The sequence below is a fragment of the Ambystoma mexicanum genome, chromosome 14, assembly GCF_040938575.1.
Source record: "Ambystoma mexicanum isolate Mex_15411 chromosome 14, UKY_AmexF1_1, whole genome shotgun sequence".
In the NCBI taxonomy this organism is placed as follows: Eukaryota; Metazoa; Chordata; class Amphibia; order Caudata; family Ambystomatidae; genus Ambystoma; species Ambystoma mexicanum.
This window is the reverse complement of record NC_090940.1, coordinates 546004270-546028729: the sequence shown is the minus strand read 5'-3', so window position 1 is coordinate 546028729 and position 24460 is coordinate 546004270. Positions and strand designations below refer to the sequence as shown.

The window sequence follows — 24460 nt, the reverse complement described above, 5'->3', positions numbered from 1 at the left end:
GGAGAGGAGACGCCGGCGGAAGAAGCGGAGGAAGAGGATGAGGAGAATATCTTCTTCGTCTCCAGCATGGAAGTCCTCAAGGGGAGGAGCAGAAGACAGCCGAGATGCGTCGTGGAGGTGAACTGCTCGCCGGTCCCGGTGCTGGTCGACACGGGGGCCTCAGTCAACGTAATGGCGAGAGGACACTATGCCGCGCTCAACCCTCCCCCGAGGCTTGCGACGCCGAGAGCCCGCATTTTTGCATTTGGCGGGCGGGAGCCCCTGCCGCTGGACGGTGCGTTTGTCGCCAAGGTGGAGCATGACGGATCGGAGATCAAGGCCCGCTTCTACGTGACTCCGGTGAGCAGCAATACCCTGTTGAGTTGTGCGGCAGCGGAGGCCCTTGGCATAGTAAGCTTCGCGTACTCAGTCTACTTAGAGGACATCAATGATCTGCTGGACAAGTATGCGGACATCTTTAAAGGGATTGGGAGAATGAAGGGTGACCCCGTGAGGCTCCACATTGATGAGTCGGTGCAGCCCGTGGCTCTGAAACACAGGCGGATCCCGTTTCATCTAAGGGACCAGGTGGACAGGGAACTAGACAACCTGGTGAACCTGGATGTAATCGAAAAGGTGGAGGGCCCCACTCCATGGGTTTCCCCTATCGTAGTGGCGAGGAAACCAAAACAGCCGGACTCCGTCCGGATCTGTGTGGACATGAGGCTGCCCAACAAAACCACCAGCCAGAATCGAGAGGTGGATGTTGGCCCTTCTGGAGTATAGCGTCACCCTGATCTACCGGCCAGGGACCAACAATGCGGCTGACTACCTGTCCAGGCACCCGGTGGACGGCGGAGGACACGCACAAGACTCGTGTGCTGAGGAAGCCGATGACCACGTCAGGATGGTGGTAGAGGGTGCCACCCCCAACGCAATGCCGCTACCCGAACTGGAGAGTGCGGCGGCCAACGACGAGTGTTTCCGCATCTTGAGGAGCTCGATGTGGTCGGGGTCCTGGAAGTCCGTGCTGGAATTGGTGGCAGGGCGCACTCAGGAAGCTAAAGTGACCCTCGAGCAACTCTGGAAGGTGAAGGACGAACTGTCCTTCACGGAGTCGGGCCTGCTGCTGCGGGGCGATCGCCTGGTGGTGCCGGGCTCCAAGATCCATGAAGTCATCAACCTGGCACATCAGGGACACCAAGGGGCCGCCAAGACGAAGGCGAGACTGAGGCTGAAGGTGTGGTTTCCCGAGCTAGAAAAAAAAGTGGACGACTTCGTAGCGGCCTGTGTGTGGTGCCAGGCGGCCTCCCCAGTCCAGCGGGAGCCTGAAATCGAAGTAATGCCACGAGGGACCCGGCCGTGGGAGGTCGTACATGCGGACTTCGGATCCACGGCCGTAGGCACTCACTTCCTGGCCGTTGTGGATGAATACTCCCGATACCCTGAGGTGGAATTCGTCGAGTCAGTGGCATTTGAGCATGTGGTGGGCGCTGTGGAGAAAATCTTTGCCACCCATGGGTTTCCAGTGACTCTGTGCTCAGACAATGGGTCCCCGTTCCAGAGCGCTAGGTTCTCAGAATTTCTGGAGAGCTGTGGAGTGGCGCACCGGAAGGTGTCCCCTCTGTGGCCCCGTGCGAACGGGGACGCGGAGAGGCTGATGAGGACATTGAACAAAACATTCCGGATAGCCCAGGGACAGGGCCAGCCCCTCCAGCGGGCGCTTTACCAGTTCTTGAGAGTGTACCGCACCACCCCACACGCCTCAACGGGGGTGGCCCCGGCTGAAGTCCTGTTCCGAAGGTGCCCCCGAGGTCTCCTCCCGGAGGTACAGGAAAAGGAACCCGGTGTAATAGATGACCAACGGGTGGAAGCGGAGCGACAGGCAAGGATACATCAAGAGAACATACGGCGGGGTCTTCGTCCGCAGCGGCTGGAACCGGGCGACGAAGTGCTGATCAGGAATCGGCATCCCCACGGAAAACTCTCGCTCCCATATGAACCGGGGCCGCTGGACGTGGTGGCAGTCAAGGGATCGATGGTAACGGCCTCGGACGGGAAGTCGGCTGTCACTCGGAATGTGAGCTTCTTTAAGAAACTGGGGGACTCTCGAGCTGAGCTCCCGCCTGACCCGGATGAGACTGTCCTCCCGGATGAAGATACCCCCCGGGGGGAACTCGTGGGGTCGCCAGAACGAGGCACTGGAGCAGCTGGGAATCCTGCGGCTGAGGTAGGCGGGAGGTACCCCCAGAGGGCTGGGCGAGGGAGACCTGCCTATCTCGGAGACTATGTGCTGGGGCCGATTGACTGTGTTCCGGAGTAAGGGGACCCGGGAGGCTGACATTAAAGGGGCATGGGCTTTGAGTTGGCAATTGCTATGTTGTGTGCAGTGTAATTTTGGAAGTGTCTGTTGTTGTTGTTCCTCCCGGAAAAAGGAGGAGTGTGGCGTTGCCCCGTGAGGGAGACGCGCACGCGGCGACGTGACGTTGCACGTCGCCGCGTGCGTCTTAAATAAACGGGGCGTTCCCGGCCGCGTCAGAGCGACCGGGGAGCCCGAAGCACACAGACGTGTCCAGCCTGAGTCTGTGGGTGGAGGGGCTCACGGGCACGCGTGGGGGCACCCAGAGACCCCCAACAGAGAGTTTGAGTCAAGATTCAAGAGCAAGTCTTCACTGGTGTTCATTAGAAGACCACCAACAGATTTGGTGTGTTGGGTCAGTTGAGAGATGGCCAGCTTCTCCAGGAGTTTGCCTAGGAAGGGGTTAACGGAGATAGGGCAGTACCGGCAGCCACCATTAAACCTGTTGCAACAGCCTCAGTGTAAAGTCTTCTCATCACACAACATGTCAGTGGGCAAAATCAGTTTTCCCACTTTTCGTCTCAATCCCACACCTGGATGATATAGAATGGCTTATACTGCAATGTCCTGCAGTTGGTAGGTGTGTGACACGTTTAGCAGGCAGCCTGGTATTGTCTTGTCCTGCCCATGTACCCTACCTCCAGAGTGGCTGGTAGACGTGGAGTGACCTTTATCCCTGGAATGTATGCGCCGTCGATGTGCTGATCAGGCAGATGTAAAAAAAAAAAAAAACACTGAAAATGAAAATCCATTTCGAGGAAACCTTAGCATGTTTGAAATAGTGTACAAGCGTACACATTGATATTGTAGATACACATTTAGTAATATCACAAATATGTTCAAAATCATCTCGACTGGGGAATTATTTTCTGTTGTAATACTAAATGTCGCGCAGTAATTATCGAATCTATAGAGAACTTTACCATTTCAATATGGCCGCTTTATTGTCAAGCCTCGTAGAGCGTAGTTCGGTTTGTTGACTTCGGGGAATGTTCCTCCAGTGTCCCGGCATTCTCTATCCTGGACACGTCGCTCCGGCTTGAGCCAGAGAGACGTGTCATGGCTGCTGTCGAGCTGGCGAAGAGGGGAAAGTGACAGCCGGCTTAGCTAAAACTGCTCTGGGCTGAGGGGCGGCGGCTGTTGCAGGGCATGGCGGCCGGGGGAGCGGGAGCTGCACGGGGCTGTCAGCCACACAGGGGAGGCTGAGGCAGCCACTTAACCGGGCTCTGTCTGGGGTTTGTTGACAGTTCCTCTTCACAGGTGACATTCTCTCCCCAGACCCGCCCCTCTCCCAGAGATGGTCGTGCCGATACCCCTCCATGAGTAACAGGAGCCTGCTGTCAGACTCCATACTTATAGTCTCCGGATTACCCTTTCACTTTTTTTTTGTTGGTTTTGATTGAAATTGCCCCGTTATCTCCCACTGCCTCCTGTTGGCATCTGTTATCTTCTACTGCCACCATGTCTTCCTGGTTAGGGGGGCTGAGCTCTGGCTTGGGACAATCTCTTGGACAAGTGGGCGGGAGCCTATCTTCTATCACTGGCCAGATCTCCAACTTCACCAAAGATATCCTTCTTGAGGGGACAGAAGAAGTGCCAGGTAAGTCCTTCTACTTATTGGCTCTGGTGTACCTGATGTGTCTGTTTACCGACAGATAATGGTTTATTATAGTATACAACGTTCTTGGCAAATACATTAAAAATCAATATATTTTCCATATTCATCAGATAAAATGTATCCAACATTAGTTCATTAAATCATTAACAAGTCCATAGTTTAAAATATGCAGAGTTATCAGATGGTACATATAAATGGATGTGTCCCTTGTGGCCTGTGGCAACTGTCTCAGCGATCTCTCTTTGGCTGAGTGCCAGCTGCAACTCCCTGGCACTGTTCTCGATGCTTTATTTCTCCCCTATATCCCCTATGCTCTTTATGGACTGCACCAACTACTCTACTTCTGCTCGTTGGCCCAATGCTCCTGCTGTCTGCCCTTTGCACATGAAGTACTGCACTCTTCACTTGCCCTGTGCCTTATTGCAATGGGTGTAGGGCAGGTGGCAATGAGGCTAGCCAGGACAGAGACCCGGTATCTCAAAAAGTTTGCCCGATCTGGGGCTCTGACAGGCTCCCCCACTAGCCCTAGAGGTGACAATCCCCTTAGGCAGCCCTTTCACCCAATAGAGCATTGCAGTGCTCTGCACTTCCGATTAAGGAAAGTAGGTGAGGTAGGTGTACCAAAAGTTATGATAGCAGTGCTCCAACCTCTCAGTTTGTTTTGTAATCAGAGGCCAGGCAGCCCCTTCAGCATGTGGCTCTCTGGGGTGAAAGGGCTGTAGAAAGGGGTTGGTCCATTGATTAAGACAGAAAAGGAGAGGCAGGTGAAGCAAAAAATAAAATAGCAGTCTGCCCGACCTTCCTGCTTGGCTCCTATTGGGAGCAAAGCAATTTCCATCTTCTCGAAACTTATCCCCCCCGCCCTCCAATCTCTTATATGACTGGAGGCAGGGCTGCGTCTTTGCTTCACTCTTAATTTAACCGCCTCACAAATCTGGTAGAGAGCATCTTGGTTGAGAAGCATCTGGAGCCTGGTTAGCATGAAACCAACAGCTACCAGGAGCTACTTTTGACTGCTGTGTCAAGTGGTGCCATAGCAACATATCTATGCGATTTTTACTGTCTATGTATTTAATGGAGACACCTAAAAGACGCTTAGAGCATATCAGAGAACATAAAATTGACAAAAAGTTAGAGCTTGCATTTTGCGCAAAGTTAGATTTACTGCGCCCTATGTACCAGCTCCTAGTTCCCCAGAGGTAGCTCCTGCCTAACTGGTTATGCCAGATACCCAGGAGATGCTTTTTGCTCCTGGTCAACAAATCCCAATTTTGATCCCTGACCTTATTATGTGTGCCACGTTAATAGTTTTAGAAAATGTGTTCTAGCCGGAGCGTTACTCCAAAGACAAATAATATCTATTCATTGAGCAGTCAACCCCATCACGTTCCAGGAGCCTTTTCCATTTTTATTCTAAGGTAACAATGAAGGAAAATATTGGTTTCCAAAATTCTCTTTACAGGTGGCACCATGTCCTGAAAAGCAAAGCAAGAGCTTTGCAGTGTTCTAATGTTTGTATTGCGTACATTTTGAGCCTATTTGTCTCAATGCCTCGAGTTGACAAGAAGTGAACTGGAATCAAAGTTGGAATCAATGGATGACAGGTGAGACATTGGCAAAGAAACAGTGGCTTTCCTTAAAAAGAAAAATAGTCTGGAGCTATGCTGATGTTGCAATGGAGGCTGTTTCAAGGGTTGGTGGCTTGAATATGGGAGAGTCTGTTACCTCTTCCTTTATACTTAGTGGCTAGTACACTGTAATTGGCTGAGCTGAAAGAGAAGCCAGGTTTGTTTCTAGAGATTGTCTCTGAGATAGACAGGGACTTTGCAAACAAGAATTTCAAGGTATAATCAAGTGTTTTGAGTTTGATTCTAGTTCTGTCCAGAAGCCAGTGAGGTGGAGGATAAGGTTGAGTGAGGTGGCCTCTTTTCTTAAGACTTGTGGCAAGCCTGCCTGCTGGCCTCTGGTATTTTGGGTGTTGGTGCATTTGTTAAACTTTGTGTCTTCAGTTAAAGTTGTTGGTATTGTTCTGCTTTAATTTGATAAGCGAGTCTTTAACAGCTGAGTGGAGCGATTGGGCAATGTAGGCCAATATCTTCCTTGGGGGTGGGTGCTGGTCATATTCTTAAACGTTGGGCAACATAAGTTCTTCTCTCCTGGGCTAGCTATCCTTACACTGGCGCCACTCTCATTAGTAATGGCGGGCGCCCTATCAGCCACCCAGCCAGGTAGTTTCTACATGCTTTTATACAGGGAAATGTCAATTGGGAGGACATTTACTGATGTATTGGATATAAGTTTTTCTATTATGTTACAGTTAAGCATAACTAGGGAAACGGGAGAGCAGTCAGTTAACATCCATTCCAGTTGGCCCCCGTCTTGCAAGTCCCTTCAACTGTCCCTGGTGGGACCTTCACATCACTAGGTTTCATTACACCTCTAACATTCCACCCATAAAACCATAGGGACAGTCATTGTAAAAGGTTGTGTGTACTGAATACTACACACCTTAATTCTTCTTCTAGTAGGCGGGATTCCAACCTGCTGGCACTCTTCATGTTTTCTTCTCTCTTCATCTCAGTGGTTGTGGGGTTTAGTGGGGTAAGGCTGGAGGTGTTACAATAGCAGTTTTCTGTTCTGGTTGTAGTTCAGGATGGTGAGGGTAGCATGGAGACTTACTGGCAGCCTAATAATTTGATTACAGGTTAGTGAAAGTGTAATTTGTGTTGTTAGATTGCAACCTGTGAAAGCTGTTAGTTATTAGAAAGGTAGATGATGTTTTAGTTGTTTGGTTCCTGAGGGTAAGTTTTGACTTTTACAATTATGGTCCCAGAATGGGTTCACTGAAATGCTTAACACATGTGCATTTGGATATTGGGACACAATCCTTTCAATGGGAGTGATTCTTGATTCCATAAAACTGTTGTGTTGATATGCAGTGGAGTCCTATTTCCTTAATTGCTGAACTAAAACCTTGCATCTGATTTATTAGAAATGTTATATTATTCCCTTCATTTAAAGACATAGTTTTGCACCATGTTGATGGTTGTTTTGCACCATGTTGACGGTTTCCTTGTAGAACATTTAAATCTGCAAACTTTCAAAATGTTTTGAAAGTAGTCTGTTGCTGTGAAGTGGCATTCTGGTCTTCAGAGTTTACTAGTGTAAGGACTGATGGGTCATAATAGTGCTTTTTAGTAGGGGTGGATACATTGGTTTCGCTGTGAGAATTTAGACCAGTGATCCCCAATGTGTAGCTCGGGAGCAAAATGTTGCTTGCAGGACCCTAAATTGTTGCTCACCAGTTGCTCTGGGCCATGATATGGAGGCCTATAATGTGGTGCTGAAGGGATGAGACCTCAGTAGCAGAGTCCTGAAATGTGCGAGAATGTTGGCCAATGAGCTTGCTGCGCCTCCAGTTGACTTATTTTTGTAGATGCAAAATTTGAGTTTGTTGCCACCATACAACATTTTTTCTCAGTGAATGCCCTTGCTTATTATATCAGTGTCATGTTTAAAACCGGTCATCTTCAGATACTTTGTCAAGCTGACAAATGTGTTAATGAGAAAAATAATTGAACCATGTTCTCATGTTTCTGTCCTGGCGAAAATTGTCCTATTCTGTTCCTTTGTACTGCTAGTGGGAGCATAATGGACAAATAGTGGCATGCATACCCAACACTCCTTTATTAAATAAAGTACATGCACTACTGTTTGTACAACTGAGGTTTGTGTTTGATGCCACCATGCATTATATTTATCAGAAATATTACTTTTAGTATCGCCCATATTTATGATGTGTCTAAATAGAAAAACTGTTGTTTGATATGCTGCTCATCCGGCATGTCGATTATGGGCAGGTAAGACAAATGCATGCCGACATTTTCATAATTAATTTGCCCTATATTCAAACCCAATTAAATGACTGTTAATAAGTTTAAATCAACAAATCAATTAATCCCCATACCTAGTTAACACCACCACACCTCTCTATGTGGTCACTAAATGCTCAATGTTTTGACCAATGTTTAACACTTAGTTTTGTGTAAAATATCTTTTGAACAGAGGAAACAGGCTCCAAATCCTTCAAATTTCTTTTGTTATATTCCTAACAACCTTTTCACCAATGTAACAGGCACCAGGTCCTTAAAAATGAACTATTTGCAATTACATGCCAAAGCCCAGCTGAATTGATCTGTAAACCCTACCATGTAATGACCGGCATAAATCAATATTATTTAATCGTATTTCTCCATTAAGTAAGCAACATTTAAAAACATGTATCATATTTCATAAAATTCAGAGAGAACATGTCTAAAACAAAAAAACTGCTTTTGCATATTCAATCAAGCCATAAATAAAGACCTGATAATTACAATTCATTATATAAAACATAGCTTCCATGCATGTCCACACAGAAAATTAACCAAATCTTCATTGGCTCCCATTTTACAGGCATACTTTGTGCTTCCTCGTGCACTACTTCTTCATTCATTGACGGGTGGGTAAATGTAAACGTCCTTTTAGCATCAGCCGTCTGCATTCTGGAGATCCTATTTCACAGACTTCTTATTGCCTTCTAATACTTTCCACTTTCCTCTACCCCCCTCCTCCTTCCATCCACTTTCCCCCTTCCAATCTCCCCATCTCTACCTATGCTCGCAATCTTGGTCTTCACTTCGACTCCTCCCTTTCCCTCTCCCACCACATTTCTCTCACCTCTCGTTCCTGTCGGCACCATCTCTACAACATTCGCAAGATCTGATCCTCCCTCACCTTCCACACTTCTAAACTCTTAATCTTCTCCCATCCCTTCTACTGCTCTTCTCTTCTCTTTGGACTCCCTGCTTCTCATCTGATTTCCCCCCCTCAAATCCATCGACCACTCCTCTAGCCGTACTCTCTGTCTCCTCGGTCCTCGCGACTTTATTTCCTCCTCGCTCTCTCAACTTGGCTTGCTTCCCTTTCCCTCCCAACTTAAATTTCAATTCCTCTGTCTGGTTTTCAAATCTCTCCCATGACCTTGCCCCCCCCCATGTCTCCTCTCATTTTACACTCCCTCTCGTTCTCTCCGATATGCTGACCTCTTCTTACTCACTGTACCCCCATCACCATGTTACTCTTCTCACTTCCGTTCCTTTCAGCTCTTGCCCCCCCCTACACTGGAACTCCTTACCTCTCTCTATCCGCCCCATACCCACCTACACCTCCTTGAAAGCCCTTCTTCTCACTCCCCCCTGACCTTCTACCATCTCCCCTCCCCATCTCCCTAGCCCCCCATACCTTCCCCTTCCTTCTCACACCCACTTGAACTTAAACTACATATTTGAATTATTGTTCCTCTTCCCTTTACTACCTCCTCTCCCTTCCTTCTCACGTTTCCCTCATCTCCACTATCTAAGGAAACTCACCTCCACTATCTAAGTAAACTGTTCTACATATTGTTTCGCTGGTTTGTCTCATGATAGTTAACTTGCTTCATCCATTATTGTACCTTGTTATATTGTAAAGTGCTTGGATGAAAGCGCTATATAAACCTAATAAACATGTGTGCGGAAGGCTTCATATAAAACTGAAGATGGCAGCTTAGGTGTATTTTGGACATCTGCCTCTCTCCCCATTGGACAAGCTCTTACTTTAAGAGCTATCTTGACTTAATTTGCCAAATTTAGTTACATTCCACCCCCACTATCCAAATGGCAGTGCCCTACATACCCACCTCATCGTGACCCCCCCCCCCCTTACCACAAGTATTTCTCTTTACCAGTGGAGGCCTAACCCTTGCTTACACTGAAATTCAATTCATGATTAGCAGAAAATCCCAGATGTGTTTTAAAAAAAGAAGTAAAGAATCTTAACTTGGCTGTCACCTTCAAACTGAACACCTCCAATTTAGCTAATAAGGCAAAACCAGGTGTACCTTGAGCGAAGCATAGGAATTTATTTTGCACTTGTACTTGGCAAAGGAATATATTTTGCAATCCCTCCAGGTCATGACCGTTTGAACAACCCCAGATTTCGCTGCATTATAAAATCGTGGAACAGACTTTTGCCTTATATACCTCCATGCACTTGTCCAATATGAATGGAATGCCCCAAACTTAAAATTCAAATGAAATCTTATAAAGCCCTTTAACCCTTAATGATGCCCTTCCAGCTGTCTTCCTAAAATGATTGACCCAGACTACCTCCTCATCTCTATATTCATTTAAGAACCAGCTACAATGTTTTACCCTTTTCCAGAACATCATTTTTGTTATCATATTTAATTTCAAACCACAGTTCCCAAAATAGTAATTTGTGTATAGCAGGCTGTGTTGGAGACCTGCCAGGGTTAAGTCCAAAATAGCTGTGTCATCGGCATAAAGAGGCATGCTTTAAAATGTACCCTTCCGAGAGGGCAGATTGACTTTTCTAAGAGAAGTGATTGAGTCAAAGTCTGAAAGGAATAAATTAGGGCCAACTGACAACCCTTTAATTGCTGTGAAAAAACAATGCATAATTCCCCTATCTTGTATATCGGAAAGACGCTGAGATGTCTGTGTATCACAGTTTGAACATTTCATAGACCATTAGCCACCCCAATTAAAATATAAATTACGCCACAAGGTGTTTCTATCAAATAAAATGCTTCCTCCAAATCTAAAAAAGCCACAAATAATCTCCCTCCCTTAACCTTACCGTATTTCTACATGGTGTTGCTCAGAGTGAAGCAGTGGCCAACTGTACTAAGCCCTCCCCTGAAACCTTTTTGGCAGAGTTTCAAGATGTTGTTACTTTGAGCCCACTCCTTCAGTCTAAGCAACAAACATGTGGAGAATATCTTACTGGCAGTGCCCAGTAGGAAATTGGCCTATTACAGTGTGGAGGTGTCTGCGGACAACTTGTCCAAGAAGATGGCAAAATGACTGCCTCGACAAATGCATTAAACATTTGGTGTCTTTCAAAAATGTGCCCCCCCTCCATAGGCGCCCATTGTTTATAAATACATTTTTTGTCGTTTAGCAATTTTTATATGCCCTTTTGAAACTATGAATCTGGCAAGCTGTGTACACACCACTCAATAAATCATGGTTTGCTTTCTTTTCGAGATTCTACATTCTGCATCGAATCATGGGGCACCCCTTTCTATAAACTTTGACCCCCTGAAGTGGGGAAAAGTGTTAGCCAATAGCTCTGTTCCGGATAGTTTCAATCAAAGACGCATACAAATGGCCACTTTCCTTTCTGGCCAATAAACTTTTTCATGAGAATATCTTTTAATTACTTGTGAAATAGTAATTCTTTCCAATGCCTCCTTGTCAAGCTTGGGCATCGCCAACCAGCTCCTTTGGCTGTCGAACATCATTTTCATGGTGCTTACCCCTGGCTATTGGAAACTTAATTCAAGAGAATAGTGACTACTCTGTGTTCAATCAGGTACGCAACATTTCATAACATTCCTCAATAGAAAACAGTCCACAATACAGTAATCAATGACTGAGGAACAGCATTGCTGGTCTTGTATGCTTAGGAATGCACCATTTGCCACTAAAGATCCTGGAAAATCCTCAGGCAGAACCCTAAAGTACACCTGAAAATCAGTGCTCCATTTGTGACCAATTTCTACTATCCAAACATTTGCACTACATTTCTTAATAATATTTAGATCGAGATTCTGAACCCCCTGGTAATGTTTATTTAATCCTTGACTGGTCCTATCTGCCTAAAAATGTCCTACTGACTACTCGATTTCCTAATTTATGTAAACAACCACTTAATGTTAAAGGTAAAGGTTTAGCACATTTCCTTTGCTAAAATTCCATGTGGTCCAAATAACTTAAGTACTACAAATTAAAATGTTCTATTAACATTCTTAAGTTTATTTAATTTCTAATTTGTGTAGCAATATTTGTCCATAAACTGAGTGCCGATATGTCCCGCCAAAGAATGGATATTGCTCACCATTTCATTTGATATGCAAATTTTGCTCATGGCGCACAAAAGGTTGGGGACCCTTGATTTAGACATTCTGCAAGTGTTAGCAGGGAATATTGTTACCACTAGCAACCCATACTGAAGTGGTTAAATTGGGTTAATAAAGTACTTATGGCCTTTTTTGGGTATCTGCAAAATGTAGGGCTCATCGATATATAGATATATTTTCAAAAATGATATAGGATGAGACAATATCGTTATCATGATATATATATATTACACAGGCACGGCAGTGGCTGTGTAGTTATGGTTAAGTTGCTGTTTCCATAGGAAGAACACTTTTTGGGCGGCTTATAACTGTGCTCCCCCTGGACGAATCCTCACCAAACTTTGCAAAAAAAGTATATGGGCCACTCTGAAATTTTTTGCAAAGTTTGGTGATGTTTGGTCCAGGGGGGGAAAAGTTATAGGGGGGGGTCCCAAAACGTCTTTTTTTCCCATAGACTGAATGGGGGAAAAACTTTGTGCACGCCTACAGGCCAAACCGCTGGACGGATTTTCACCAAATTTGTGGCAGGGGCTTGGTCCCGAAAGTGTGCTTTTGTGAATTTGGTGACAATACGTCCAGAAGTTTCCTTTAAAACGACCAAAAAGTATGTCTCAAAAAATTAGTGCTATCTATGTCCGCTCCGCGGTCACACTTCCCTGTTCGCTCCGCGGGCAAGATACCGATTGGCTAAGGGGCTGGCATCATGACCGCGGACCCGCGACGTCTCCGCCGATTGGCTGCAGTGAGCCGTGATGTGCGTCAGATTGTTTGGATGCGCTCGACATCTTGAATCCGCCCGACATCTTGGATCCGCCGACAGCGCGGCGGCGATCAGAGGCAAACTGCTGTTTTGGTGTGATAGAGTGCTTGGGGAGGTTCAGAGAGTACGAGATGGGTGAAATACTGTATTTGTTTAGGCGGCAGGTGTTAATGATGTATTCCCTATGCCCGCCTTGTCCGGGATGTTTGGAAGTACTGAAAATGAGGGGTCTCATAAGGATAGTACTTCAGTCCGTGCTGTGCGCAGGCAACTTGAAACTGTTCTAAGGACCCGCGTGGTGTTAGTGAATATTAAAATTGAGTACATGCCGTAGTTAAAATTTTTGTTTCTATGGGTATGCTCCTGATTTATACGCCGCCATGGGTGTGATATTCTGCGGTGGTTGTCGTAGGCCATACTCCCAAGACGCTAGGCCCTGGCCACAACCACCGTAGCATATAGCATATGACAGCTACAGATACACCCATAGTATCGCATATCGATCAGGTAGTTGTTGGGAGGGCCTAGAGTCTTGGTTGCATGGCCAAAGGCCATGCACCCAAGAACAAAGTTATAAGCACTGGAGTTATAAGCCACTATGGTTTTTATATACTGCACACCCATGATTCAAATATCTATGTCCTTACACCCAAGACTCTAGCCTCTGGCCACAACCACTGCAGCATATCACAGCTACAGATACACCCGTAGTTACGCTTATCGCTCAGATGGTTGTGGGGAGGGTGTACAGTCTTGGATGCATGGCCAAAGGCCATGCACCCAAGAACAAACTTATAAGCACTGGAGTTATAAGGCACTGCACACCCATACATTCAAATATGTATGGACATACACCCAAGACTCTAGGCCCTGGCCACAACTACTGCAGCATATCACAACTATAGATATTTATACATAGTGAAGTTACAAGCCACAATGGGTGTGATATGCTGTGGTGGTTGTGGCCAGAACCTAGAACCTAAGGCCATGCACCCAAGAACAAAGTTATAAGCATTGAACTTATAAGCCAGCATGGGTTTCATATACTGGATGCCTACAGATTCAATTATCTATGCCTACACACCCAAAACTCTTGGCCCTGGTAACAACCACCGCAGCACATCACAGCTATAGATACACCCATAGTTCGAACACCGATCAGGTGGTTGTGGGGAGGGACTAGACTCTTGGGTGCATGGCCACAGCCGCAGGCCACACACCCAAGACTCTAGGCCCTGCCCACAACCACCGTAGCATATCAAATTCACACATCACACCCATACAATCGATTATGTATCTGGTAGGTGTGGGCAGGGCCTACAGTCATGGGTGCAAATTGAGTGTATGCTGCAGTTAAAATGTGTCATTCTATGAGTGTGCTATTGATTTATAAGCCACGATGCGTGTGATATGCAGCAGTGGTTGTGGGCAGGGCCTAGAGTCTTGGGAGCTTGGCAGTAGGCCATACTCCCAAGGGTCTAGGCCCTGGCCACAACCACCACAGCATATCACAGCAATAGATACACAAGTAGTATCGCATATCGATGAGGTGGGTGTGAGGAGGGCCTAGAGTGTGCACCCAAGACCAAATTTATACGTAGTGAAGTTTAAGCCACAATGGGTGTGATATTCTGTAGTGGTTGTGGGCTGGACCTAGAGTTTTCGGCCATGCACCAAAGAACAAAGTTATAAGCACTGGAGTTATAAGCCACTATGGTTTTTATATACTGCACACCCATACATTCAAATATCTATGGCCTTACACCCAAGACTCTAGCCTCTGGCCACACCCACTGCAGCATATCACAGCTATAGATACAACCATCTTATCAAACATCAATTAGGTGGTTGTGGGGAGGGCCTAGAGTCTTGGGTGAATGACCAAAGGCCATGCACAAAAGAGCAAATTTATACGTAGTGAAGTTTTAGGCCACAATGGGTGTGATATGCTGTGGTGGTTGTGGGCTGGACCTAGAGTCTTGGGTGCATGGAGGCCATGCACCCAAGAACAAACTTATAAGCACTGCAGTTATAAGCCACAATGGTTGTGATATGCTGCAGTGGTTGTGGCCAGGAGCTAGAGTCTTGGGTGCATGGCCAAAGGCCATGCACCCAAGACTGAAGTTATAAGCACTGAGGTTATAAGTCAGCATGGGTGTGATGTGGTGCGGTGGTTGTGTGCACAACCTAGAGTCTTAGGTGCATGGCAGACCAATGTTATAAGCAGTGAAGTTATAAGCCATCATGGTTTTGATATGCTGCAATGGTTGTGGGTAGGACCTACAGTCTTGGTTGCTTGGCCGCAGGGTGTAGGTCATAGGTTAAACATCCAAGACTCTAGGCCCTGCCTACAGCCACTGCACCATATTACTGCCATAGATAAGACATATAGATTCGAATATGTATGATGTGTGAAATCATGCTTACTGTTTACTTTGTTGAGATTCGATAAATTTCTTACATGACTTTAATACTTGGCGGAAATATCCTTTTTTAATTTCTGTGCTAAAAGAAAAGAGCATGTTGGTGTTTGTATTTTATAAAGACTTATTACATTGTACAATAGACATTTTAACTTTTTTTTACCCTCATATTTACTTTACAAACCAGTGTACTGTGCATTTTGCTCAGTTTCTGTGTTTGTTTTTCAAATCCTTGGGTCTGGGTGAAAAAAATCCAAGTCGGATTAAAAAAAAACCTTTCTTTGCTATGCTACAAACTATTTCTTTGTTTCCTTTGAGTGTTCACTTGTTGTTTTTGATTAATGTTATGTATGTTGGCTTGTTGCAGATTTTTTAAACAGTTAAGATGCCTGTTGGCGTATTCTAACTGTGTATGTTTTGTTACGGATCTGTTGTATTCATTTATCTGTCTGGTTGTTATACACTCTTGGGCAGTTAGATACCTGTTGGAGTATTCTAACTGTTTATAGTGTTTTACTTGAATTTTTGATAATGTTGAAGTGGACATTTGTTATAAAATTTTGCCTTTAAGAAGATTAAATACTCATTTGTAAGATTTACTGGCAATCTCTGCTTTAGAGTAATGGTAGTATCATTACATTCGAACATTTTTAATAAATGCAGTGTAGTGACCTGCATTGGTTGTGGCTCCTGCATGGTATATTATACCTATTGTTGTAAAGGATTTCTTACTAAGTGACACTTGACCGGTTGTGTGAATCCAGTCAGCTTGCAGTTGTTTTTGGTACCATCTGCATTGTAACGTAGAAGCATTAGTATTATGTAGTTACTACGTGTTTGTTTCAGTAAGGTGGAGCGATTATCTGAATTGCAGATAGTACATAATCTGCCATGGTTTGCATTCTGTAGAAGTTGCTGAAATGGAATGGATTCACAATTAGGTATGGATACATACACAAATCGCTCATTTGGGATTTGTTCCTGTGTCACATTGTTACAGAGAGTGCGTGTATGTTTTCACATGTATGAAATCTGGAAGATTTAATTTATAAGTATGATTTTGTTTTCCAGTACTTGTAGTAAGTACATTAGAAATTATTCTGGATCTTCTTGTGAGTTTATAGTGAATCTCACCATTCCAGCACAGTGGTCCACTTCTTGTCTTATTACGTGAACACTATACGTGTTGTCAGGATTGTTTGTTGCGTTTCTATGAAGGACTAACATTTTCAAACACAATTGGTCTGTACTGTTTAGGTAAATGTTGTTAACAATTGGTGGCAATTGAAATAGAATATTCATTGCTACATTTGCGTAGCAATTTACACCAGTTTCATTTGAAAATTTGAATGGACCAGCTAGTTCTGTCTGAGTGATTTTTTCGGAGTTTCTGTTCATTCTTTGAAAAAGTACCTGATTTACTTTCCCTTATAGGTTCTTCTTTGCTTGTGGTAATTGAAGTTTTAGCTTCTTTTGTTTTCTTTGAAGGATTTGCCGTCAGATTCTGTTGCATTTCTGTTTGAATTAGTTTTCTTTTACCACATTTTCCTTTTTCTGGAACAGGATATGATTTCAGATGGCGGGTGTACAGTGAACGCAGTCTATTGTATTCTAAAATGCAAGGAATATCAGGATTCACTTTACTTGCATCAAAGTTGATTAGAAATAATCTGTCAAGTGTACGTAAGCCTGATAGTGCTACGTAGCTCATGCCTTCTTTAAAGACTGTTTCCTATATCTATCAATGCTTTGTCTAGGGTAAGACCTTGGGATTTATGAATGGTGACAGCATATGCAAGAGTTAGAGAAAATTGTTCTCTACGTACATACATGTCTTTGAAGAGAAGGAATCGAGCTGTTGAGCGCCCTATCCTTTTCACTTCTGAAAGTTTGTCAAAGCGAATATTGACAAACTGAATGTCGTTGTCCCGTGGGTATGTTTGAAAGCCAACAACTGTACCAAGTGCCCCATTAACTAGCCTTTGCTCCGCGTCAAGGTTACGTTTAAGCATTACTCTACAATTTAAGGATAATTTTAATATTTTTTCCAACCCAGCTGTGTTGGAGATTGAATTTTCTAAGGTATTTAGTCTTGTTGTGGCTTGCTGACACATGGGTAGTGTCATACCATCTACGTCCAGTTTGTCTGTGCAGCAAATTTCCATTATTGGTTGCATTTCTTTTTTTAACATTATTTAATTGAATTTAAAACCGCTTGCAAAAGTTGGCATTAAGGCCATACCATACAATTGACATTTTTGTGCGCTAAATGTTCCATAACATCAGTAGCACATGGGTTATCGCCATAAAGTGCATGAATGTGCCAGTTTTTCAATATTGCTTGTGCTTCTTGAGATAGTACACCAACTCCAATACATGTTGGCGTAAGTGAGATCTGCAGATTGACTCATGTTTTATGTTAATTCTCTGTATTGAAAATGTTGCCAAAGGTTGACATTTCCTATCCTGTCTACAGTTTTACGGCAGAGTTTGTGTCCTAAGGTTTTAAAAATAGGTTCACTTTTCACTGGTGTCAATTGTAGAAGATCTCCGAAAACGATAATGTGTTTTCCTGCAAAGAGTTCTTTGTAGTTTGTTTTAAGTACTTCTTGCAATCTGAGGTGAATTAAAGCCCACATTAGGTTGGAGACCATGCTCACTTCATCTATTAGTAGCATTTTCATTTGTTTTAATACTCTGTGTAGTTCCATTGCAGCTTCTGCATAAAGATTGTAATAGTCTAATTTGTTTTGTTGTTCTACTGGAAGGAGTAGTAATTGGTGGAAAGTGACACCGCCTATGTTGTAGGCAGCTAAACCTGTGGGGGCAGTCATAACAGCTGACAGTTTTTTGTTTGTCATTTGTTGAAGGAACTTGCTGATGATTTTGATTAAGAATGTTTTTCCTGACCCAGCTTCACCACTGACGTACAGCAGTATAGGTTTGTAATTTTGGCAGGTACATTCTTTATTTTCGTGTCGTACACTATGTGTAATTTCTTTTGTTACTTCTTCAAAAATGGTGTGCTGATCTTTATTAAGTTTTGATTGTAGTACTGTTAAGTCTTCTAGATCTTCTTCATAGTGTCACATGGTGTTTTCCACTTCTGTCATAGCTAAGTCTGCCTCATTTGCTATTAGTGGCTCTTGACTTCCTGTTACAGATGGTTGACTACTGTCGGAAGTGTCCTTATCTAGTTGGGCCTGAAGTAGTTCTTCGTGTTGCTGTTCATTGTGCAACATTGTTTTGGCCTGCGTAAAGTTCACATTGGTGATAGGGCTTTCATTTGCTTTGAAAGTATCTTCATAGCAGTCATAGTTATCTAGTATTTCTTCCTCTTTTCTCCAAGGTTTAAAAAGTTGTAGCAGGGGACATGTAATATATTTCTTTCTGTTGAGGAGTTTTTAATGACAATTTGACATGATTAATTAAGCTTCGTTTGGTAAGGTTCACTAAGCTGCTTTCACAATCTATCACTCTCTATCTACCTTTGCTTTCATTGGGTTTTATATTATTTTTGTATGCAAGGTTTTGAGCTATGTGGTATAGACACATGGTTTCCAAAGTGGTACTCCTGTACGGGTAGTATGTGTCCAGTAAATCATTTTTTAAAATGTCTTGGCTGTGGGATCATTTTTGGCAATTGTTTCTATGTCCTCATATGATTTCAGAACTCTTTCTAGATTTAGCAGGACCAAGACTTAGCCATACTATGTTTTCTGATCTTCCATACAAAGCAGTACCTGTTAAACGATCTGCAGCTTCATAGCCGCCACATTCTCTGAGAGAGCATTTTTATGCCTAGGCTGTACAATTTCTGTGATAGTGTTTTGTCTGATGATGGGTCATTCCAGAGGTCTTGAAGCTCTGTTTTTTTCTGGTTTTGTTAAGTAGGCTGTAACATATCGTGCAACTGCAGTGGAATTGTCTGCAATGTACTGCATATCTATGGTTGCATTCCATAAGCGGGCAATGATTGCATTGTAATCATTGTTATATTTTGATTCTTCTGTTCTTTTTATGTAATCCGTGTACTTAAGTGATTTACCTTTAACACTATGTCGAACTGAAGACATGAAGTTGTTCACTTCACCTGTTTCTGTAACTGGTCTAGGGAAACCAAAGCGTAATTTGGTGTAATATTTCCCTTTGCTTTTGTATTTGCGACGATAATATTTGCCACATTTGTGTCTTTGAAATTGTAAAATCTGTCTATGAAAGTCACTATGTGTCCATTGTGAAGGGATTTCACAAGTGACATATTTTTGTATTCACTGTACTGACCAAATTTAGGTGCACCTTTTGATCCATAAAAGCATGTGAATATGTGGTGCTCCTCTGACTTGGTATTCTTTTCTCCAAAAGAAGTGTTGCACTTCTCCGAGGGGAGGAACAGTTTTATTACAAATGAAGTGTAGCATAGCAATGAAACGATGATGGAAATATCTTGACACATTAACAGGATCTAGAGAGCAAAGTCCTCAAGGTGTTAGTATATCTATGTTGGTTTTGTTGTTGTTTGATATGCGTAGGAAATCATGTAAATCTTCCCATGCATACTCTGCACAACTTAATGTAACAAACCAAGTGGGTGGTCCAAGGTTTCTGATCATACAATGTACATCTCCGTGCCGTCAGAACCAGTATTCTTTCGTACCACACATGTTTGCAAACAGATTTGTTATACTTGATTGTAAAACCTCATCTTTTTCTTGCACTTTTTGTATTAATTGCGTAGCTGACATATTTTGAAAGTGGGTTCCAGATTTCAATATGTGTGCAACTCTGTAACATAGGGTTGCTAGTTCACTTTCAAAGAGTAGGTGGAGTATGTATTCCCAGATTTTGTCTAAATCTGGGATCTTAAGAATACATTCGTAATGAGAGGTATTCTGATGCCGTAATCTGAGTGGGTCTATCATCGTATCTTCCGGTGTCCAGTCATAATTTCGAAAACATAATTTCGAAAGTCAAAAAAGTCGAATCAAAAATGTCGAGGAAAAAAAAATGTCGAATTGTTTTTTTTTTCGATATTTTTTTTTGAGCTCTAGTTTTTGTGAAAAAAATAGGTAAAAATAAAAAAAAGGGGGGTTGGGGGGAACCCCCCCATTTCGAAGAAAAAACGTCATTAAAAAAAAATTCGACATTTTTTTTTCGACGTTTTTTTTTTGACTTTTTGACTTTCGAATATTTTGTATTCGAAATTATGTCTATGAACCGTATCTTCCGCCTTTGCCAATAGGAAATAGCAGTGGAAAAGCACGTGCTTCTATACTTTTTCCCCATATGCTCATTGGTGACCCTTTGGTTTGTCACATTTGGTAAGTTTCTAGTGCATCATCTATGCTCTCATTAGAGTGCAATGGATGAATTGTGTAATGGTCCAAAATAGTGGCTACTGCAGCAGGATCCAGAAGTTCAAATTGACTAGTTTCTGATGACTCTTGAATTATTTCAGTTGTTTCCTTCAAGCTTTCTTCAATATCTATTTCTTTGAAGTATTTGTTATTGTCTTTCAGATATTGCAAGGCTTGTCTAATTTTATGTAAGTCCACCAGCTGTTGCCAAATCTTTTTTTTTTCTTGTTGGTACACCATTTACTAAGACAAAGAATGCTCTATTGGACGTTGCACTCCTAGACAGACCCTCCAGCTTATAGCAATTTTGCGATCCCGCAAAATGCCGCGAAAACAGCCGTTTTGTGCAAAATGCCGCAAAAACAGCCGTTTTGTGCAAAAACAGCATCTTTAAAAAAAAAAAAAAGTTTACATTTTTTTTTTAAAGTAATCTGCAAAAATTACTGTTTTAAAAAAAAATAATACTCAGGGTGCCAAGTTTTCAACTTTTTTTTTTACACAAGAAATGAAATGCGCTAACACATCTCATCACTTGCGCCCCAAAAAAGTGCAGCCCAATCCACAAGGGACACATGAATGGGCACCTTTTTATATGCGCGCCCATTCATATGGCCTTTTTCACCTCCTTGATCAAATAAAGTGGCGTTACTGTCAATTTAAAAGCGCATCCCTCATTTCCAAGCAAGATGCACTTTTAAATGTGCAAAAATTGTAAGCAACCCTACGCGCACAGGATGTGGGGCTGCCACTGCATGACAGGGTCTTTCCTGACCCTGTCATGCATTTCTTTTAAGGTATGAACCGCTGCGGTGTCGCTTGCATTTCTGTTCCTCAAACAGGATAAAAATGCATTTTTTGGGTCGCATTTTACAGCGGCAGGCACCTGGAGGGCCTGTCCTTGTGAAAGGCGATGGGAGCTTGCAGAATACTGTCGGGAGAGCAATTCTATTGAAAGTACTGCCAATTTTGATGACAAAAATCTATCGAATGTTACAATTTGACCTATTTTGTGCACTACTATTCGATTGATTTTTATAAATACTGAACATGTGTTGGGGGGGTGTCACCCGCTCCCCATGTTCAGTATTTTTGGTGTAGGGTGGTTGCAGAAGTGTTTTCCCCTTTTTCCTCAAAATTGGAGGCGGGGACAGAAAAAAATAAAATAACGAAAAAGGCACCCTGCAGAGTTGGATCCGACCCGCGTTAGAGGGACGGATCTGGCACCGCAGGGTTGCAGGGGAAGCAGCAGCGACCAAGCAGTTAAGTAGGGGAGGAGGTGGGGTGGTGGTGAAAGGTACATTTTGGGTTGTTTGGCTGAAGTGCAAATTAATTCGCAGCGAAATTGACTACGGTCAATTCCGCAGCAAATAATTACACTTCGGTCAAACAACCCAGAACACCATTCAAGGCAGCTGGCCAGTGCACAATTTGTGCTACAGCTCAAGCCTGTGAAAATACGCCGGTCACTTTTGAGAATAAGGTGACCTGCTCATTTCCAAAAATGGGTTGTCTAAAAATAACATATCCTCCGTTCTTTTTTTAAATGCCCCATTATTTGAGGAACTGGGACAAAATCTACATTTAAAAAAAATGGTTACACTATGAGAGAGAGGGAGAGTGATGGGTGAGATGTGAAGTGATAGGCAAGAAAGCAGAGGGAGAGCAGTGGGTCAGAGGAGGAAGCGCTGCACAAGAGAGCAGAGGAAACAGTGATGCGGTGGGCCAGAAATCTGAGAGCGAGCAGAGGTACAGAAAGTAGAGGGAGCGTGTAGTAAGTGAGTCAGAAAGCAGAGAGGAAGCAGTTGGCCAGAAAGAGGCAGTGAGCTGCAGATTGGGAAAAAGGATGAGGGAAGAGTGCAATAGAATGGGAGAAAGGATGCAAGATGCAGAAGCAGCACAAAAGAATGAAGGACTGTATATTGCGGGAGGAATTGTAGAGTGTAAGATGTGAGTTGGGAGTATGATTCGGAGTGTGGCAGGAGCTGGGCAGTGCAAATTGTGACTTGACAGTGTGACATAGCACGTGAGTATTTGTATGACAGAGAGAGGTTAAGGAATGTAAGTTGTGATGGAGAGTTGGTGAGATCTGTGTTGGTGAGAGGTGTGTGGGCGTTTGGGGGATTGGAGAACATAGAAGGGGAATATTTTCAGCATTACAATTGATAATGATCAATTTAGTTAATACTATTAAATAGGCATGAACATTAAACCAGAAATGTAGCCAAATCAAACAAGCCAAGCCAGAGACATCTGGGACTCTTACTATTAAATTAATACAAAAGGTACATAATAATGATACCCTGGCTCTCTTGTAGCCTTGCACTCTGCCTATTTCCTGCAATGTGGCAATCTTACACCCTCCAGTTAATACAAAATGTCCCGCAAAAATGCCGCAATAAATAAAGGTTTGTGCCGCAAAATTTGCCATTTCATGCTGCAAAATTTTCCATTTCATGCCGCAAAATCCTGGAAGGTCTGCCTAGAGTGTGCACATTTTCTGTCCGATTTAATGGCAAGTAAACTACTTTGCCACTAATGCCTTTCACCAATTCAGAGGGAGGTACATTTTGCTGTTTTTGGTTGAAGGCGTATTATTGCTTGAAATGGGTTAACTGTTTGAATTATGATGTTCTCATACAAATTGAGTTGTTGCAGGGGTTTTGGTAGTGGGAATAATTCCAATTTTTTTGTGATAGCACGTGAAGGAGTTTGGTTGTTGTCCAGTTTTGTAGTGCAGTAACTGCAACATATTAGGGGTTCACTTATTTGGTATTTGATTTCTGCTAGAAGGTAGAGAGCTAATTCAAACCATTTGGAATCTTCATTATCTTCTATTTTGTATGTTACGTCTATAGTTTTTGTGTTCCTTTTGTAAAACGTTCTGCGGCAACACACACACGGTTTGGTACTTCAGCCGATGTACTTTTACATTTTTTTATTTCTTTTTTGTATGTGTATGGTTGCTATGTGCAGAATTGCTGCTAGTCTGTTTTAAAACTATTGCATTTTGTAAGTGGCTTTCGCTTCCAAAATATTTTCTCTGGATACGGTCGACTTCTTCTTGTAGGTATTTGGGTGTACCATGCAGAAGAGTGTTATTTAAATTGGCTAATTCTAAAGCTGGACTTTTAGCATAGTACAGTTTATACACTAGATTTCATACATTTGAATGATTTATAGATATCCATTTGATATCACTGAAGGGGCTTTTGCAAATAGGTCCCGAAATGCAGGCTAATGAATGTCCTTGTACTCCTGTGTATTTGCGCACTGGACAGATATCCATATTTTGCAGCACTTTCATTTTGATTTTGTCTTTACCTTTCACATCCTGATTGAGGAACTGACGTAAAGATTTGAAAGATTTGTTAGGAATGTTACACATTGACGTGTACAGCCATTTGTATACTGGACGGTCTGGTTCAGTCGAATAGAGAGGTAATTCTGAGTTTTCAGGGGATACTTTTGTAAGCAGTCTTTCTTGTTCCATGATGGTATTGATTTTTTTTTCACTGCTATGGATTGCAATTGTGTTTGTTTGATTTTGTTTGTATGCTTCTTCATTAAAATATGGTTCTGTGGCTGTTGTGACTCCATTCACCTCCACAAATATTTAAGAAGTTATTTTTGTTGACATTCCGTTTATTGAGAAGTTTCTTTTGTAGTTTAGTACTTAGTTTTGTTAGTGGTTTCATCCTATTTAACACTAAAATAAATAACTTCCTTTTGAGAAGGATTGCACTGTCTACGAGAGCTTGTAGGATTAATTTTCTACGGTAGGTTTTAAGGGTTGAGGATGATTTCGCTCATATTGTTTTTCTTCTGAAGGACTCTGGCGAAACATTTTTGCTAAAATACTTTTTTTTACAATGGGTTCTTGCTAGTATATCAGGATTCATAGGAGCATTGTTAGCAGCACTGGTAGCTGAATTTTTGTAAAGCGTTTTCTGTTTCGTACCACATTTTGATAGAGGAGCCAAAGTTTCGGTAGTTGAAGC

The 24460-nt window shown here is 43.0% G+C and overlaps 1 protein-coding gene across 1 annotated transcript in view; it reads left to right on the top strand.

Annotated features, from left to right (window-relative positions):
• Positions 1-3360: 3360 nt before the first annotated feature.
• The window catches only part of TRIP11 (thyroid hormone receptor interactor 11), a 1018241-nt gene continuing 997141 nt past the window's right edge, over positions 3361-24460 (top strand). Inside the window, exon 1 of the mRNA XM_069637842.1 lies at positions 3361-3938. Coding sequence (XP_069493943.1) covers positions 3800-3938 — 139 coding nt within the window. The 5' untranslated portion in view covers positions 3361-3799. The remainder of the gene's footprint in view (positions 3939-24460) is intronic.